The 17,027-nt window shown below is 49.3% G+C and overlaps 2 protein-coding genes across 2 annotated transcripts; one reads left to right on the plus strand and one right to left on the minus strand.

Annotated features, from left to right (window-relative positions):
* Nucleotides 1-5,471: 5,471 nt before the first annotated feature.
* On the plus strand, nt 5,472-6,284 carry ATNIH1004_003816 (uncharacterized protein; the record flags this gene model as incomplete). The annotated part of the gene is made up of 1 exon (XM_033568489.1): nt 5,472-6,284. One exon carries the CDS (start codon nt 5,472-5,474, stop codon nt 6,282-6,284), a length of 813 nt encoding a protein of 270 aa, XP_033427295.1.
* A 4,281-nt stretch (nt 6,285-10,565) lies between these two features.
* ATNIH1004_003817 (uncharacterized protein) lies at nt 10,566-15,161 on the minus strand (the record flags this gene model as incomplete). The annotated part of the gene is made up of 9 exons (XM_033568490.1): nt 10,566-11,922; nt 11,948-12,422; nt 12,467-12,604; nt 12,652-12,886; nt 12,949-13,654; nt 13,678-13,907; nt 13,964-14,173; nt 14,260-14,500; nt 14,557-15,161. The coding sequence occupies 9 exons, from the start codon at nt 15,159-15,161 to the stop codon at nt 10,566-10,568; spliced, it is 4,197 nt and encodes a 1,398-aa protein (XP_033427296.1).
* Nucleotides 15,162-17,027: the final 1,866 nt, after the last annotated feature.

Genomic DNA, 17,027 nt, shown 5'->3' on the forward strand with positions numbered 1-17,027 from the left:
ACCCTCATGTTATCCACACCCTTATGTTATCCACACCCTTCTGTCACCCACACCCTTATGTCACCCACACCCTTATGTCACCCACACCCTTATGTCACCCACACCCTCATGTTATCCACACCCTTATGTTATCCACACCCTTCTGTCACCCACACCCTTATGTCACCCACACCCTCATGTTATCCACACCCTTATATTATCCACACCCTTATGTTATCTACACCCCTTATGTTATCCACACCCTTATGTTATCCACACCCCTATATTCTTATATTAATCTTACTAATATCTAATCTTATCCATCTCCCTTACAAACCCTTATGTTAATCCACTTTTTATTAACCACAAACCCTTATGTTAATCCACTTTTTATTAACTACAAACCCTTATACTAATCTACTCTTATTAACCACAAACTATTATACTAATCTACTCTTATTAACTACAAACCCTTATACTAATCTACTCTTATTAACCACAAACTATTATACTAATCTACTCTTATTAACTACAAACCCTTATACTAATCTACTCTTATTAACTACAAATCCTTATATTAATCTTTATTAATAACAACCTTTTTATATTGATCTTTATTAAATACAACCTCTTATGTTAACCTTTATTAATCGCAACCCCCTATATTAATCTTTTATTATATTCCGACCCCTTATTTTAATCTTCCTTAACTATAATCCCTTATATTAACCTTTTATTAATTGCACCTCTTATATTAATCTTTATTAATTGCAACCCCTTATTTTAATCTTTATTAAATACAACCCCTTATTTTAATCTTCTTCAACCACTACCTCTTTTACTAATCGTCTGCCCTGCCCTTATATAATCCCTATTTTTTCTTTTCTTATATCCTTATATTATCCAATTTATTTGCTATACAACCCTGATATTAACCTTTAATTAATTGTAATCCCTCATTGTCTCCCTATTCTTCCCTAATTATTCCCTTTATATTACCCTATTCCTCCACTTTAAAACCCCTTATGTAACCCTATTCCTCCATTCTAAAACCCTTATGTAACCCCCATTCCTCCATTCTAAAACCCTTATGTTAATTTACCATCTATTAACCACAAATCCTTATATTAAACTTTATTAACCACATCCCCTTTGTTTAATCCTACTTTTACCAAACTGTATATTAACCAATACTTTATTAATTACCCTTTTTTATTAACCGACTTACTATTAATTAACAACCTCTTTATATTAATCCATTTTTTTTTATTAATCCCTTTTTTTTCTTTCCCATTCTCTCTCGGTTAAACCCTTATAACCTCCCCCGATTTTATCTTATACCTGTATTTTAATTCCACTCTGATTTTTTACTTTGACCCAAATCTTACCAACTAATATCCTCCTTTACTATAACAAACCCTTTTATTATTTTTTTTTATTCTTCCACCCTTGAACTCCTATACTATCCCTATTTTTTGTTAATTATATCCTTATATTACCCTGTACACCGTAAACTATAATCTATAATATTAATCCACCAATTATTAATCGCAATTTTGTATATTATCCTATACTTTATTAATTACAATTCCTTATACTATCTGATTTTATTTAATTAATTTTTTATATTAAAAAAATCCCTATTTTTTTTATTAAACCCTTATATTTTTATATCCTTTCCTCTATTAAACCTTTTATATTATTTTATTCTTTAACGGTCAATCCCCCTATATCCTCCTGTTTTTTTTTACTATTAAACCCTAATGTTATCCTATTCCTCTGCTGTTATTATCCCTATTTGTCCACTGTTAAATCCTTGTATTATTCCTATTTTTCCTTTGTTAAACCCTTTTATATTATTCCAATTTTTTCTGTTAAATCTGTATATTACCCCTATTCCTCTGCCCTTAAATCCTTATATTACCTGATTTTCTCTGCTTTTAAACCCTTATATTACCTGATTCCTGTGCTTTTAAACCCTTATGTTACCTAATTCCTCTGCTTTTAAAACCCTTATGTTACCCTATTCCTCTGCCCTTGAACCCTTATATTGCCTAATTCTCTACCTGAATCCCTTTATATTACTATATTCCTTAACACTTATCCCCTGATCTTGCCTGATTCCTCTGCCTGTAAACCCTTATATAATCCCTATTTTTTCCTCTATTAATCCCTTTATATAATTCTAATTTATTCTTTGCAACAATGTTATAAAACTAATCTAGTTTAAATTATAATTTAAATTCCTGCTTAATTAATCCCTTTTTTTCCCTATTCTTTTTATATATTATCCACTTGAACCTTTTTTTTTAATTAATCCCCGCCTTTATTATAACCACCTCTAATATAATCCCTATTTAACCCTGGTTAATATACTTAATTTTTGCTATTAAACCCTAACTTTTAACCCACACTTATAAATTATATTCCTAAATCCAATCCCTGATTCTTTCCTTGATTAATCCCTTTATATTAATTAGTTATCTTGTTATATTAATTTAATTAATAATCTCTGCCCTTATTTACTCCCCCTGATTTTTCTGATTAATCTATTTTATTAATTATTCCTAATCTCTAGTACTATTTTTTTTTTATTATTAAAACCCTGATCCTGTTTTTACTAATTTTTTTTTTTTTTTTTATTATTATAAACCTGTACCTTTGTCCTAATTTTATTTTTACTAAACCCTTATATTCTCCCCTCTCTTTTTCTGTTAAACTATTATTATCTCCCCTATTCTACCTTTATTAAAACCCTTTATGTTACCCCATTCCTCTACTCTTAAATCCTAATATTGCCCTATTCCTCTATTTATAAACCTAATATTACCTAATTTTTTTTTACTTATAAAATCCTTATATTACCGAACTTTTATTTGTAAACCCTTATATTCTCCCCCTTTTTTTATTATTAAATAATTATCTTCTCCTAATTTTTCCTTTATTAAACCCTTATATTACCCCTGTTCCTCTGCCCTTAAACCCTTATGTTACCCCTGTTCCTCTGCCCTTAAACCCTTATGTGATCCTATTCCTCTGTTAATCCCTTTATATAATTCCTATTTATTTTATTATAACTTTATAAAACACGAATCGTATCCCTATTATTACTTGGTTAAAAATAAATCTTTAAAATATTTAAATACTTTGTATAAATATTAACCCTTTTTAAACTATAATACTAATTAACAATCCCCTATATTTACATGGAACCCTTTAATTACTATTTAACCACTTATTAATTAACATATTTAATTATATATATAACTATGTAATTTACTACTTTTAACTATTACAAAACTACTTATAAACTACTTTAAAACTGCTTGTTAACTACTTATAAGCTTTTAATTCCTTGGTAACCTGCTGAACTGGTTGGAAACTAGTTTGGAACCATTTTGGTTGCCTATTATATTATTTCTATGCTGCATGCTTCCCTCCTGGTATATATATCCCCCTAGTATATACTTTGCATATGCTCCCTATATTATATATATTTACTATACTACTTGTTATTTTAATACTGTATACTTCCCCTGGTGGTGCCTGCCCCCGGTACATGCCTCCCCCGGTACATGCCTCCCCCGGTACATGCCTCCCCCGGTACATGCCCCCCCCCGGTACATGCCTCCCCTGGTATATACCTCCCCGGTGCGTACCTCCCACTGATATATACCTCTCCTTAGTACGCATTTCACCCCCGGTACACGTGTTAACTGCTATATGCCTTCCCCCAGTGCGTACCTCCCCTCGGTACGTGCCTTCCCCTGGTATGTATCTCTTCCCAGTGTGTATCTCCCCTGGTACATGCCTTCCCCTGGTGCGTATCTTCCCCTTATATGTGTACCTCCCCCAGTGCATATTTTCCCCGGTGCGTATCTCCCCCTGGTATATACCTTTTCCCCTAATACATGCCTCTTCCCGGTACATGCCTCCCCCTAGTATATGCCTCCCCCCGGTGCGTATCTCCCCGGTGTGTATTTCCCCTGGTATGTATCCTTTCCCTAGTACATGCCTTTCCTAGTGTGTGTTTACCTCGGTGCGTGTTTACCTCGGTACATGTTTACCCTGGTATATACCTTTTTCTAGTGCGTACCTCCCCTAATACATACCTCCCCGGTGTGTGTTTACCCCGGTGCGTGTTTGCCCTGGCACGTGTTTGCCCTGGCACGTGTTTGCCCTGGCACGTGTTTGCCCCGGCACGTGTTTGCCCTCCGGCACGTGTTTGCCCCTGGCACGTGTTTACCCCGGCACGTGTTTACTGCGGTGCGTGTTTCCCCCGGCACGTGTTTACCCCGGTGCGTGTTTCCCCGGTGCGTGTTTGCCCCGGCACATGTTTACCCCGGCACGTGTTTGCCCCGGCACGTGTTTACCCCGGCACGTGTTTACCCCGGTGCGTGTTTCCCCGGCACGTGTTTACCCTGGTGCGTGTTTCCCCGGTGCGTGTTTGCCCCGGTGCGTGTTTGCGCCGGCACGTGTTTACCCTGGTATATGTTTGCCCCGGCACGTGTTTCCTCCGGTGCGTGTTTGCCCCAGTGCGTGTTTACCCCGGTACATACCTATTCTTGGTGTGTCCCTCTCCCCGGACTATATCTCCCCTGGTATATATATTCCCTTGCTACATATACTCTATATATACTTTAAACACTGCGTGTGTACATCCCCTAGTATATATACTTTGTATTTGTTTACTTTAATATATGCGTCCCCTGGTACATGCCTCCCCCGGTGCGTGTTTACCCTGGTACGTGCCTTCCCCTGGTGCGTACCTCCCCTGGTATATGTCTCCCCCGGTGCGTACCTCTCCTTGGTATATATTTCCCCCGGTACATATATTAACTGCTATATGCCTCCCCTGGTCCATGCCTCCCTATAATATATGCCTTTTCCCCAGTCCGTACCTCCCCTCGGTACGTGCCTCCCACTATTATATATCTCTTCCCGGTGCGTACTTCCCCCCGGTGCGTGCCTTCCCCTAGTGTGTATCCTTTCCCGGTACATATATCTCCCCCGGTGTGTTCTCCCCGGTGCGTTCTCCCTCCCCCAGTGCCTCCTCCCCCGGTGCGTACCTCCCGCTGGTATATACTTTACCCCCGGTGCAAACTTTACCCCGGTGTATACTTTTACCCCGGTGTGTGTGTTTACTGGTGCGTACCTTCCCCTAGTACATCCCTTCCCCTAGTACATCCCTTTTCCCCCGGTGCGTACCTCCCCCCGGTGTGTATCTCCCCGGCATGTGGCTCCCCCTGGTGTATATCTCCCCGGTATATACCTCCTGCGGTATATACCTCCCCTGGTGTATATATTCCCTTGCTACTTATACTCTGCATATGCTTAAAACACTGCCTGTGTATATCCCCTAGTATATATACTTTGCGTTTGTTTACTTTAATATATGCGTCCCCTGGTATATATTTACCCCTGGTGCATGTTTACCCCGGTGAGTCTTTGCCCTGGTAAGTCTTTACCCCGGTGTGTATCTCCCCTGGTACATGTCTCCCCTAGTGCGTGTTTACCCCGGTGCGTGTTTGCCCTGGTGCGTGTTTACCCCGGTAAGTCTTTGCCCCGGTGCGTACCTCCCCTGGTACATGCCTCCCCCGGTGCGTGCTTCCCCCCGGTGCGTACCTCCCCCGGTGCGTATCTCCCCCGGTGCGTATCTCCCCCGGTGCGTACCTCCCCCGGTGCGTACCTCCCCCGGTGCGTACCTCCCCCCGGTGCGTACCTCCCCCCGGTGCGTACCTTCCCTCGGTGTGTACCTCCCCTCGGTGCGTACCTTCCCCGGTGCGTGTGCCTCCCCTGGCATATACCTCCCCCGGTACATGGCTCCCCTGGTGCGTAACTCCCCCCGGTGCGTACCTCCCCCGGTGTATATCTCCCCCGGGTACATACCTCCCCGGTGCGTGTGTCCACTGGTATATGCCCTCCCTGGTACATGCCTTCCCCCAGTGCGTACCTCCCCTGGTATATGCCTCCACTCGGTGTGTACCTCCCACCGGTGCGTGTTTGCCCCGGTGCGTGTTTACCCCGGTGTGTACCTCCCCCTGGTACATGCCTTCCCCGGTACGTATCTCCCCTGGTACATACTTCCCCCGGTGCGTGTTTACCCCGGTAAGTCTTTGCCCCGGTGCGTACCTCCCCCTGGTACATGCCTCCCCCGGTGCGTGTTTACCCCGGTGCATGCTTCCCCCGGTGCGTGTTTACCCTGGTATGTGTTTACCCCGGTGCATGTTTACACCAGTATATACCTACCCTTGGTGTGTCCCTCTCCCCGGACTGTATCTCCCCCGGTGCATACCTCCCCCTAGTGTGTACCTCCCCCCGGTGCGTACCTCCCCGGTGCGTATCTCCTACTAGTATATATTTATTCTTAATACACATTTCACCCCCGGTACACGTGTTAACTGCTATATGCCTTCCCCCAGTGCGTACCTCCCCTTAGTTCATACCTTTCCCTGGTGCGTATCTCCCCTGGTGTGTATTTTTTCCCGGTATATATATCCCCCGGTGTGTCCTTCCCCCAGTGTATTCTCCCCCAGTGTGTACCTCCCCCGGTGCATACTTTTACCCTGGTGCAAACTTCACCCTGGTGTATACTTTACCCCGGTGCGTGTATTAACTAGTACATACCTTTTCCTAGTATATGCCTTCCTCCGGTGCATACCTCCCCTCGTGTGTATACCTCCCCCGGTGCGTGTTCACCCCGGTGTGTGTTTACCCCGGTGCGTACCTCCCCCCGGGTATATGCCTTGCCCTGGTATTCGCCTCCCCCCGGTGCGTACCTCCCTCTGGTGTGTATATCTCCCCGGCACGTGGCTTCCCCTGGTGTATGCCTCCCCCTGGTGTATACCTCCTCCGGGTGTGCCTCTCCCGGGTGTGTATTACCCCCTGGTGTGTGTATTTCCTTGCTATATATACTCTGCATATGCTAAAAACACTGCCTGTGTATATTCCCTGGTATATATAGTTTGCGTTTATTTACTTTTTAATATATGCGTCACCCGGTACATGTTTTACCCCGGTGCGTACCTCCCCTGGTATATACCTCCCCTAGTGCGTACCTCCCCCCGGTGTGTATCTTCCCCGGCACGTGGCTCCCTCTGGTGTATGTCTCCCCGGTGTATACCTCCTCCGGTATGTGCCTCCCGGGTGTGTATTACCCCCAGTGTGTGTATTTCCTTGCTATATATACTCTGTATATGCTTAAAACACTGCCTGTGTATATTCCCTGGTATATATAGTTTGCGTTTATTCACTTTAATATATGCGTCACCCGGTACATGTTTACCCCGGTTTATGTTTACCCCGGTGCGTGTTTGCCCCGGTGCGTGTTTGCCCTGGTGTGTACCTCCCCCTGGTACATGCCTCCCCCGGTGCGTGTTTACCCCGGTGCGTGTTTGCCCCGGTGCGTACCCCTCCCCGGTGCGTACCTCCCCCGGTGCGTACCTCCCCCGGTGCGTATCCCCCCCCAGTGTGTACCTCGCGCTGGTGTATACTTTACCCCGGTGCGTTTTACCCCGGTGCGTACCTCCCCTGGTACATGCCTCCCCCGGTGCGTGTTTGCCCCGGTGCGTCTTTACCCCGGTGCGTACCTCCCCTGGTATATGCCTCCCCGGTGCGTGTTTGCCCCGGTGCGTCTTTACCCCGGTGCGTGTTTACCCTGGTATGTGTTTACCCCGGTGTATACCTCCCCCAGTATATATCCTTTTCCTGGTACATATATCCCCCCGGTGCGTCCTCCCCCCGGTGCGTATCTCCCCCAGTGTATATTCTTTCCCGATACATGTCCCCCCCGGTGCGTCCTCCCCTGGTATATAGCTCCTGCTAGTGTGTATCTCCCCCAGTTCGTGTGTTTACTAGTATATACCTACCCCTGGTACATGCCTCCCCTTGGTGCATGCCTGCCCCGGTGCGTATCTCCCCCGGTGTGTGTATCTGCCCCTGGTATGTATTTCCCCGGCACATGGCTCCCCCTGGTATATGCCTCCCCTGGTACGTGGCTCCCCCTGGTGCGCACACCCCCCGGGTGTGTGTGTCTCCCCCGGTGTGTGTATATCTCCCTGTGTATATACCTCCCCTTAGTATATATCTCCCCCCGGTGCATACCTGCCCCTGGTGCGTACCTCCCCTGGTATATATTTTTCCCGGTATATATATCCCCCGGTGCGTGTTTACCCTGGTGCGTGTTTATCCCGGTACGTGTTTACCTTGGTACATGCTTTCCCCCGGTGCGTACCTCCCCCTGGTATATACCTCCCCCGGTGCGTACCTCCCACCGGTGTATACCCTCCTTGGTACGTATTTCACCCCCGGTACACGTGTTAACTGCTATATGCCTTCCCCTAGTGCGTACCTCCCCGGGGGTATATGCCTTGCCCTGGTATACACCTCCCCGGTGCGTACCTCCCCCTGGTACATGCCTCCCCCCGGTGTGTACCTTCCCTCGGTGCATATCTCCCCCCTGTTGTGTGTGTGTACCCTAGTATATATATATTCCCTGGCATATATAATTTTAGTATATATATCCCCTGTCCCCTAGTACATGCGTCCCCCTGGTATATATATCCCTGGTGTATATACTTAGCATGTGCTCCCTTTACTTTATACACCTCCCTGCGTGTATATATTTTACGTGTGCTTTTTCTAATACATGCCTTTTTTTATACTTTTATACCTTCCTCTAGTATATATTTTTACTACTATATACCTCCCCCAGCGCATACCTTTCCCCAGTGCGTACCCTCTCCCCGGTGCGTATTTTTTCCTGGTATATATCTCCCCCGCGGTGCATACCTGCCCCTGGTATGTACCTCCCCCGGTGCGTGTGCCTCCCCCGGTGCGTGTGCCTCCCCCTGGTATATATCTCCCCGGTACATGGCTCCCCCTGGTACGTAACTCCCCCGGTGCGTACCTCCCCTGGTACGTGGCTCCTGCTGGTGCGTATCTCTGCGGTGACTATGTTCCCCTAATACATATTTACACTAGTACATGCCTCCCCCGGGTGTACATACCTCCCCCCGGTGTGTATACCTCCCCCGGTGTGCATACCTCCCCCGGTGTGTATACATCCCCTTGGTGTGTTACCTCCCCCACAGTGTGTGTACCTCCTCCTAGTATACATATCTCCCCCGCTGCATATCTACCCCCAGTGTATATCTCCCCGGGTATATACCCCCTCGGTGTGTGTGTTTACTAGTATATACCTCTCCCCTGGTATATGCCTTCCACCGGTGCGTACCTCCCCTGGTATATGCCTCCCCCGGGTGCGTACCTTCCACCAGTGCGTGTTTACCCTGGTGCGTCTTTGCCCTGGTGTGTGTTTACCCCGGTGCGCCTTTGCCCTAGTACATGCCTTCCCCCCGGTGTGTACCTCCCCCGGTGCGTACCTCCCCTGATACATACCTCCCCCGGTGCGTACCCCCCCCGGTGCGTACCTCCCCCTGGTCCGTGCCTTCTCCCGGTGCATGCCTTCTCCCGGTGCATACCTCCACCTAGTATATATACTTTGCGTTTGTTTATTTTAATATATGCGTCCCCTGATATATATTTGCCCCGGTGCGTGTGTTTACCCCGGTGCGTGTTTGCCCTGGTGTGTGTTTACCCCGGTGTGTTTTTGCCCCGGTACGTACCTCCCCCCTGGTACATGCCTCCCCCATTGCATGTTTGCCCCGGTGCGTGTTTGCCCTGGTGCGTCTTTGCCCCGGTGCGTGTTTCCCCGGTGCGTGTTTACCCCGGTACATGCCTTCCCCGGTGCGTACCTCCCCCGGTGCGTACCCTCCCCGGTGCGTGCCTCCTCCTGGTGCATGCCTTCTCCCGGTGCGTACCTCCCCCTAGTATATATCCTTTTACGGTACATGCCTCGCGGTGCGTACCTCCCCTAGTATGTATCCTTTCCTGGTATATTTATCCCCCCAGTGCGTCCTTTCCCCGGTGCGTACCTTCTCTTGGTTCCCTGGTATATACCTCTGCCTAGTACGTGTGTCCACCGCTGTTTATATCCCTATATTATATATGCTCTGCATGTGCTCCTATATTATATACACTTATTAGTCTAAATAACAATTATAAATATATTACTGTTCTTGCTACACTGTATACTAACTAGTTATACCACAAACCCCGTGGATCCCCCCAATTTTTGCAGATCTGCCATAGCCAGCAAAATAATGCGAATAACTGGCTGTGCTGGCCTTTGGCTCCCTCCGTGGCCTGCCCCAAAAACTGCAACACTTGCATGGTGTTGTTTGCGTCCACCCCGTGCTGCTGCAACCGGCGCTGCCATAGTGGCTGGATCTGCTCCTCCCACGGGCCGTACAGTATTACAGCTGTCATGGGGACCAATATATCCTTATATACACACTCGGTTTGTGTTGGATGGCCATCTAGTACCTCCCATCGTCGACAGATCGTCTGCGGCATATAACAGCGGTAACAAGCGGTATATCTAGCGAATGGAATCTTATACTGGCGAACTAGATTAACCCATGCCTTGGCTTTGTCGCTTTTGGGCCCACGACAAAAGTATAACTCGTGTTCGTTCCGTTCCCGTCCTGCAATGGTGCAAATATAGCACTTTTTCTGCCATGGTGCTATCTCGTTTTCAATAGTTTCCTCGTCCAACCACTGCCGTGCATCTTGCACCTGGTGTTGAATACGGGCGCTGCATGGCGCTGGTCTTGCACCCGTTGGCGCTGGCGTTCGGCGATACTAACCGTGGGCGTGGGATTGGGGGCGATATTTTGCGTGCTCTGTGGTATAACATGCGATATTACTTGAGTTTCAAATGATTCTGTATTGTCATGGGATTGGGACCGGCGTGTGGGATTTGGCGCGATATTCTGCGTGCTCTGTGGTATAATATGCGATAATGGAAATAATTCGCCACTACCATGGGAATGGGGACTGCCCGTAGCGCTAATCTCGCGTGGTGGGCTTGTCGTGCTGGCGAGATCGTCCATGCGGGTGTCCGGGGAATATCTGTCCGGGGACATGCAAACCGACTCCTGCGCGAGCCAATCGGCGTCACAGCCGTCACAGAGTGCCTCGGTGGAATCAATATCCTGACAGTATCGGCGCGTATAGCCATTCACTGTTTCGTCCATGTACGCGTCCAATACAAACCGTCGACATCCCACCCCGGGCGCCACCCCGAGGTACTCGTCCACCAACTCGCGATCCGCCACGGCCTCTGGCGTCTCCGGCGTGGGCTCGTCCCAGCCCTCGGGCTGGATAATAATCGCCTCGCTGCGCTGGCTATCCCGTCCGGCTCGCCCACTTTCCTGCCCGTACTCCAACAACGACCGCGGTGTTCCAATATGGATAATACTGCGAATATCGGGGATATCCACACCCATGCCCAATGCACTGGTGGCGGTAATTACTCGCGCCTCGCCCCGGGTAAATCGCTGTAATATAGATGGCTTGTCAACCTGCTTGCTGTAGTACGCCTCGCACGCTAACTCGCGTGCAATCTCCACTACCTGACGGACCACATGGCCGTATACCACCACCTTGCCATCCTTGGCGCGCTGGATTCGCTCGCGGATAAACGCGAGCACCGGCTCGCTGGTAAACCACTGCATGGAACGCCGACCCAGCTCGGGCCGCCACACGCGATACGCCACGTTGGGACGGCTTGTCCGGTCCCGAAATATATGGACTTGCTCGCGGGAATACTCCATGCGCCGGAATAACTTCGCCTCCAACCGCGGCGGCAACGTGGCAGTTAATAACACCATCTGGGTTCGCGCGTGGTTCAACCGCCCCAGCTGTCGCAACTCGGGTCGGAAATCCGTTTGGTCGTTTAATATCACATGGCATTCGTCGATCACGATCCGGTCTAACCGGCGTGTTTGCTGCAACCGGTTAATAAACGTTTGAAAATCCTCCTGCACCGCGGATTCCGGTGTGACCAGTACAATTGTCGCTTCGTCCGGTGGCCGTCGACTATCCCATTCAATGCAGGATATACCCAACTCGCGACAGCGCCGCACCATATCGTTCCGCAATGATATTAATGGCACGACCACAATGGTAGTACCACTGGGCTCGGCGAATGCAGGTAACATAAACAACATGCTTTTCCCCTCCGGTGCGCATAATGGCGACCACCGGGCTCTTGCCGTCCTGAATGGCGCGCAACGCCGGTGCTTGGACGCCCCGGAACTGGATATCCTCTTGCCCGGTCATGTGCTGCAACGTGGTGCGCATATCTGCGATATTTAACCGGTGACGTCGGACCACTCGGCCCTCCTCGGCTTCGTCCTCCCATGGTGATCTCTTGCGCTTCCCCAACGGGCTGGGCTCCGCGGCGGATGCAAACCCCAAAACCGGTGCCAATCGGTGCTGGAGAGTCGAAACATTGCACGGCGATGTGCCGTGGTCCCGGGCTGCTCCATAATACCACGGCCGTACACTCCACCCGCCAATTGGGATGAATGCGCCGCCTGCAAGTCTGCAATATGGCCTAACCACTGCTCCTCGTCCATACCCTCCTCGGTGTCGGCGTTTAACACAGCCTGCGCCAAGTCTCTCTCCTCCTGCATGTTGCTGGCAAACGCGGCAGTGGGTCGCAAAAATCGTCGGCTAATCCCAATGGCGATATCCCGATACCACTGGATATTAATGGCTTCTTTTAACCGGGTCTTGGTTTCGCGCTTTAACACCTCCCGGAACCGCTCGGACGTCCATTTGCGCCGGGTTCCGGGGTCGGGGCCCCATAAAACGCATCTTCGCGGATCTGCGCTGCGTGCGTGCCCTGCGCTGTGGTGCCCTGCGCTGCGTGCGTGCCCTGCGCTGTGGTGCCCTGCGCTGCGTGCGTGCCCTGCGCTGCGTGCGTGCCCTGCGATGTGTACGTGCCCTGCGTTGCGTGCGTGCCCTGCGTTGCGTCCATGCCCTGTGCCGTGGTGCCCTGCGCTGCGTACGTGTGCCCTGCGATGTGTACGTGCCCTGCGTTGCGTGAGCGCCCTGCACCGTGGTGCCCTGCGCTGTGGTGGTGCTTTGCGCTGTGGTGGTGCTTTGCGCTGTGGTGGTGCCCTGTACTGCGCGTATTCCCTGCGTGCCCTGCGTTGCGTTCGTGCCCTGCGCTGTGGTGGTGCCCTGCACTGCGTGCGTTCCCTGCGTTGCGTGCATGCCCTGCGCCGTGGTGCCCTGCGTCTGCTTCGCATGCCATGCGCTTAGTTGCTGCACAAATGGTAATACCAACCATAAATACCACACAATTAATTCACCCACCTCCCGTGGCACAAATCGATGAATGATCTTTATATCGTTACTCGCGTAAAACCCCTTGTGGTACGCCGTCACCAACGCCACCATCCCGTCCTCGATATAGATATTGCGCTGTCGATTCGCCACGGTATTCACATGTTGAATACTTAATAACTCGGGTGCGCGAGCCGGCTGGCCGGATACCACGTGAACAAGCACTGCTAATTTCTCCTTAAATCGCGCCACGCGCTCCAGATACTGCGCCACCTTCGGCATGTGCAGCCGTCGGGCTTGGCGCCGGACGGTAAACTCCTTCTGCACGGCCGGCTCGGCCCGCAACCGGCCGATCATCCACTTGGGCCCCACCGGCCATTGCGTGCGCTGATCCCGCAAAAATTCCATCCCACCGTGGCCTGCGTGGGGTCGTCGTAGATCGCGTGCCATGGAATACTGGGAATGTCTTCCCGCGCTGTCACGCACAGTATGTCGCACAATATCTGGCGTGTGGCCCCGACCAATCCATGGACAAATCCGCGGAAATCGCCCATGGTAAATGTGATATGCTTGTATCCGAGCTCGTCGCCATGGTTCCATGTAATGTGCCCGGGCGCCGTGGTATTATAATGGATCTTTAACCCGTACGTGCGCCAATCCTGCAACGTTTGTATTGGACTGTGGGTGCCACGCACCATAAACCGCTGCACCATCCACTCCACGTGCTCCTGGAATGTTTTCCCGCGATTCTGCCGGCGGATATTCACTATCGGTTGGGGATTACTGCTGGTAATGGGCGATGTGGGGGCGATGATGGGATGCCTTGCTCTGGTTGACTGTAATATCCCTCGTCCGAATAAATATCCTCCAGCTCGTCGTCGGCGCTGGCGAGCACCCACTGCGCGCAGTTACTCTTCTTCTGCCACACCGCGATAATCTCCTCGGGATTCGGATCCAACCAAAGCGCTTTCTGGACAATTATAAAGCGCGCCACCTTGATCACACGCGATAAGATCGGGGATAACTCTCCGGGCCCTGCCATCTGTCCCGGCCCCATCCCAACACGGCCATGGCACATACAAGCACGCTCTCGTACTCATGGCTACGCTGCTTTTGGTTTAGCAACTCGATGCAAAACTCCAAACACGCGCCTTCGATCGGGGTCATGCGCCACGCTGCGTCGTCGTCCTGCGGCTCGCCGGGAATATCCCGGTGGGTAGTGGCGAGGTGCCATAACTGCCGCCATTTCTTGCGCTGCCGTGCTGTCATCCCGTACGGGGACTCGTCCATCCGTGTGGCGCCTGGGTGCGCGCGATAAACGCTAGGATTTGCTGCCATGGCTGCATATGCTTAACCACGCTCTCGGTATCCATATACGCCTGCAACGGTCGATATGGTGTTTGACCCTTTTCAGATCGGATGGCTTCAATGCAGATTGCCTGGCCGCTGTGCTGGACCACGCGCTGGCTCTTGCGCACGACCTGCTCCATGGCGGCCCAAATGTGGCGCACGCCCTGCTCCACGGGATCTGTGGGCTCTTCCTCGGGCGGCGCCACGCTGTCGGTTAGATCCTTTGGTGCGATTCCTTCTAAATACTCGGACCACCGGGTCATGCGCAGCCATGGGTTGGCGTCGGTAATATCAGATGCCTGAATTGTACTCGGCGTGGACTGCGCCTCCTTCCACGCGTTCTCTAGCTCCTGGACAGCAACCTGAATATCATCTGTGGGGATCGCCGGTTCGTCGTTCTCATTTGGATTGCGGATGTGAATATAATGCGATCCTTTGCGCGATGGGAATATCTGCTGGCATGTCACAGATATAAAGGATCGCTGCAGCTCAGCATCTGCACGCACGCGCTCGTCACGGCTTACTCGACCACCATGCGGATACTGGGACCATCCATGGGTGGTGCGCCAGTGCTTTCGCATATTCTCAATTGTTCTTCCTATGTACTGACAGCCCGGGAATCCCGCCGACATAATAAACCATCAGGTTGTACGGGTATTCCAACCAACGCCTGGTCCAACTGATGGGGAAAATTAACCTGATCGGGGAATGCGCAATATCCTCCCATTGCATTACCTTCTCGCTAATCTGGACAGCATCGGCGTGTGGGATTTGATGGGCGCGATTTTTAAATGGCGGAGAACCTCGGGGGCCACACACCATGCTGGCATTGCTTGCAAATAATAACAGGTAACATATCAAGCTTCTCGAATATCTGGTGCTCCATGGCCGAAATTAAATTGTTTATTTAAACGCGATCGTATAACTGCAGTTGGGTGTGTTTACCTCTTTCCTAAATAATCCTGCAACCTGGCAAGTTTGGTGGTTATGTAATAACGGCTCGGTCGGCTGTGATACCCCAACAAAATAATTAAGTCGAATAATAAACATCGACCACCACCACAGTATTATATAACGGAATTTCAAGCTCCCATTTTGCCAAGTTACTTTTATAGGTGTCCTGCATCTACTATAAAAATTTAAGCTATGGTGGATTATGGGTTGTCGAGCTACCCTACGTTTATAATTTGGAACGACTATATGTTAACGAGAATTCTGCTAGCCAATCAGCGCACGATCCTCGCCCCACTGTTATCCGACCCTAACCAGACTCTACCAACATCCGCCCCAGGCCTGTGGAATAGATCTTACTGCAAGAGATCCACCATAGTTTAGCAAATGCTAAGATCCTTGAAGCTCTAGATATGCATCTGGAGGGCCTCTCAGCTATCCAAGACAAATTGCAAAATCCGGAAGCTAAAGGATCCCTGCTTTCCAAAGACAATCAACTTCAAAAACTCCAGAAAGAGGTTAACGCTATTAATCAAAAACTTGATAAAATAGCCCTAGCCTCTTCTCAACCAAAGCAAAACCAGTAAAGCCTTCATACGCAGCAGCAGTCCAAAAGGAATAAAACCGCAAGTAGTTATCCCAACCAAGAAACAAGATCAGCCAAAACGGGTAGAACAGGCCGCCTACAAAGGTAGTAGGCTTATTCTAGAGGTTTCTGCAGAATTTCTGCAAGACCTAGACTCCTTAAAGCTCCGAAACCAAATCAACCACCAGTTCCAGATAAAAGAAAAGGTAGACAAACCTATAGTAAGGACAGCAAGCACTTCCTTTACTAAAAGGACCCTTATCCTCACCACAATGGACGGTATTCAGGCGCCTTATTTAATAGAGAAGCTGGATGTCTGGAAACCACTTATCCCCTATACCAAGTGGATGTTTGATGAACCATGGGCAAAAATAGTTATTCACATGGTCCCCACCAGGCCTTTTGAAACCCAAGAAGGCATGCAGATGCTCAAGGAAGAGATCGAAATCTTTAACCCAGGTCTAAAACTAATGAGGCCCCCAACATGGCTGACCCCAGAACATGTCCGCGAGACCAAAAATCACTCCTCTATTGTAGTGGACGTGCAGAATGAAGCCATGGCATCCAAGGCAATTAAAAATCAACTCTGTGTTGCAGGAGCTTTATGTAGAGCTACTAAATATATAGAGAAAACTGCCCAATGCCAAAATGCCAAGGATACAAGCATATTGCCAAATACTGCAAGAATAATCCAAAATGCGCTATTTGCGCAGAAAGGCATGAAACCCAATACCATGAATGTTCCACATGCGAAGTAAAAAGCCAGGAATGTCCCCACACACAGGTTAAATGCGCTAATTGCAATCAAGCCCACAGAGCAGATAGCAAAACTGCAAGGAATGGGAAAAAGTCAAACCAAAACCAAGGCCTAGGCCTACAGAAAGACCAATCCCAAACAGTAACATGGAATTAGATTACTAATGAATCAGAAAAACACTGATTTAGGAATCTATTTCCTGCA

The sequence above is a fragment of the Aspergillus tanneri genome (assembly GCF_003426965.1).
Source record: "Aspergillus tanneri strain NIH1004 chromosome Unknown AapTan_3_pilon_pilon_pilon, whole genome shotgun sequence".
NCBI lineage: Eukaryota > Fungi > Ascomycota > Eurotiomycetes > Eurotiales > Aspergillaceae > Aspergillus > Aspergillus tanneri.